The sequence below is a fragment of the Gastrolobium bilobum genome, unplaced genomic scaffold, assembly GCF_033153095.1.
Source record: "Gastrolobium bilobum isolate Gb01-03AN ecotype WA unplaced genomic scaffold, APGP_CSIRO_Gbil_v1 utg4635, whole genome shotgun sequence".
Lineage (NCBI taxonomy): Eukaryota > Viridiplantae > Streptophyta > Magnoliopsida > Fabales > Fabaceae > Gastrolobium > Gastrolobium bilobum.
The window spans coordinates 256,227-258,597 of NW_026897744.1; the positions used below are offsets into that span (position 1 = coordinate 256,227).

The 2,371-nt window shown below is 35.3% G+C and overlaps 1 protein-coding gene across 1 annotated transcript; it reads left to right on the plus strand.

Annotated features, from left to right (window-relative positions):
• Window positions 1–309: 309 nt before the first annotated feature.
• Window positions 310–2,085, plus strand: LOC133309741 (UDP-glycosyltransferase 83A1-like). The gene is made up of 2 exons (XM_061510542.1): window positions 310–834; window positions 1,202–2,085. The coding sequence occupies exons 1-2, from the start codon at window positions 348–350 to the stop codon at window positions 2,083–2,085; spliced, it is 1,371 nt and encodes a 456-aa protein (XP_061366526.1). The 5' UTR covers window positions 310–347.
• The last annotated feature ends 286 nt before the right edge of the window (window positions 2,086–2,371 follow it).

Below are 2,371 nucleotides of genomic sequence, written 5' to 3' on the forward strand. Positions count from 1 at the left end.
ACTTGGTAAATCAGTCTTCGTGGGAATGACAACCCTACTCTTTTTCACTATATTACTTATATGATCGGTGAACTTGCCGAAGTCGCAACATTGTTTATTATCAAAATCTCAGTAACATAGGTCACGAGTTTGACTTTGCCACACCCAATTTCTAGTGAAATTAAGACTAACACAGTATGAGTTCGATGCCATGTCCACTTTAAGCCCAAGAACTCTTGCGTGTGTCAGGCCGTCTTAAAAAGATATAATATAAAATCATTTATAATAAGCTTTTGGATAAAATGGTTGAACGGAGTTGGTTACTATAAAGATTAGAGTCTCTGAATCAACAGAAACACAAATACAAAATGATCATTCCAAGCGTGCTAGTTTTACCATATCCAGCTCAAGGACATGTCAATCCCATGATGAACTTCTCACAAAATTTGGTTGAGCATGGATGCAAAGTCTATTTTGTGAACACAGACTTCAACCACAAGCGAGTGGTGAGTTCCATGGTAGAGCAGAAAGAAAGACTTGATGAATCACTGTTAAAGTTGGTGTCAATCCCGGATGGTTTAAGACCTGAGGATGACAGAAGAGATTTTAATAAGCTAAGTGATGCTATACTAATCTCCATGCCTTCAATGCTTCAGAAGCTCATAGAGGAAATTCATTTGAATGGTGAGGATAGAATCATCTGTATAGTTGCAGATTTGAATATGGGATGGGCTTTGAATGTTGGGAACAAGTTGGGAATCAAAGGAGCAGCCTTCTGGCCTGCATCAGCAGCTATATTTGCCTTTCACTGCAACATCCCCACACTTATTGATAAAGGGATCATAGTTTCTGATGGTATGTAATAATATCATACTTCAATAACCAGTTTTGTTTGGTTCTATTAATTACATCACTAACAAGTCACTCTGCTCATATTCTGGTTGATCTATTAGATTATAATTTGGGGTGATAACGAATATGCTAATAGAACTAATTTTAATCACCGTTACCCAACATCACTTCATGCATTTGCTTATAGTTTTATTTATGTGTATACTGCTTATATTTCGTTTACAAAACATTTTAGTTGGAATTAGTTACGCATGCAGAATGAGAATTAAATTGAGCTAACATGCTTGTAAACTTTCGAACGAATAAATAGTTTCTATTATTTTATTTTTCACTTTATTTTACAGCTTGTTTTAATTTTTTCTCGCTGCAGGATTACCAATCACTAAAAACACATTTCGGATATCACCAACTATTCCTATGATGGACACAGGATCCGTTCCATGGAAAGCTATAGCTGGCTCAATAATTTTTAAAAAATTAATTAAAGTTAGTACGGAGATCGTAGAAATTACAAATTTGACAGAGTGGTGGCTTTGCAACACTACATTTGAACTTGAACATGAGGTATTGTCCTTTGTTCCGAAGCTCCTACCAGTTGGTCCATTGCTGAGAAGTTATGACAATAAAAGTGTAAATGCAAGATCAATTGGACAGTTCTGGGAAGAAGATTTGTCCTGCATGGATTGGCTTGATCAGCAACCTCGTCACTCTGTTTTGTATGTTGCATTTGGTAGTTTTAATCTTTTGGATCAAAACCAATTCAAAGAACTAGCACTTGGACTAGACCTTACAAATAGACCTTTTCTTTGGGTTGTGCGTCAAGATTCCAATTGTACCAATAACATAACATACCCAAATGAATTCATAGGTCGTAAAGGTAAGATAGTTTCATGGGCTCCACAACAAAAGGTGCTAAGCCACCCTGCCATAGCTTGTTTTGTTAGCCATTGTGGTTGGAATTCAACCATGGAAGGTTTGTCTAATGGGGTGCCCTTCCTATGCTGGCCATATTTTTGTGACCAATTTTTTAACAAAAAATACATTTGTGTTGAGTTAAAGGTTGGACTTGGATTTGACTCAGATGAAAATAGATTCGTGTCACGGTGGGAGATTAAAACAAAAGTGGACCGACTTGTTAGTGATGAGAAAATAAGATCAAGGTCTCTGAAGTTAAAGGAAAACGTAATGAGCACAGCAGAAGGAAGTATGTCTTCAGAGAATTTCAACAGGTTTGTGAAGTGGCTTAAAGATTAAGGATTGGCACAACCAGTAATAAGCTTGTTTGTTTTAGCAAATAAATTCAGTTTAATTTGCTTATTGTAAGTTTGTATAACCACATCCAGATTTCAATGTTTTTATCAGCGGGTTGTTATTTTTCGTTTAGAAAAAGTACACTAATGGTTTAGCAAGTGAATAATATATACTTTTGATTTTTTAACTTTGACTAACCAGTGTTTATTTATCGATTTGGTTGGGATATCGATTTAATGGATTATTGGTTCAACAAATTTATATACAAATATAAATTTATATACAAATT

What these genes read in the sequence shown, in the direction of transcription:
- LOC133309741 (XM_061510542.1), top strand. Translation starts at nt 348, where the DNA reads ATGATCATTCCAAGCGTGCTAGTTTTACCATATCCAGCTCAAGGACAT. An exon ending in AGGGATCATAGTTTCTGATG is followed by an intron (nt 835 to 1,201) that starts GTATGTAATAAT and finishes TTCTCGCTGCAG; the next exon opens with GATTACCAATCACTAAAAAC.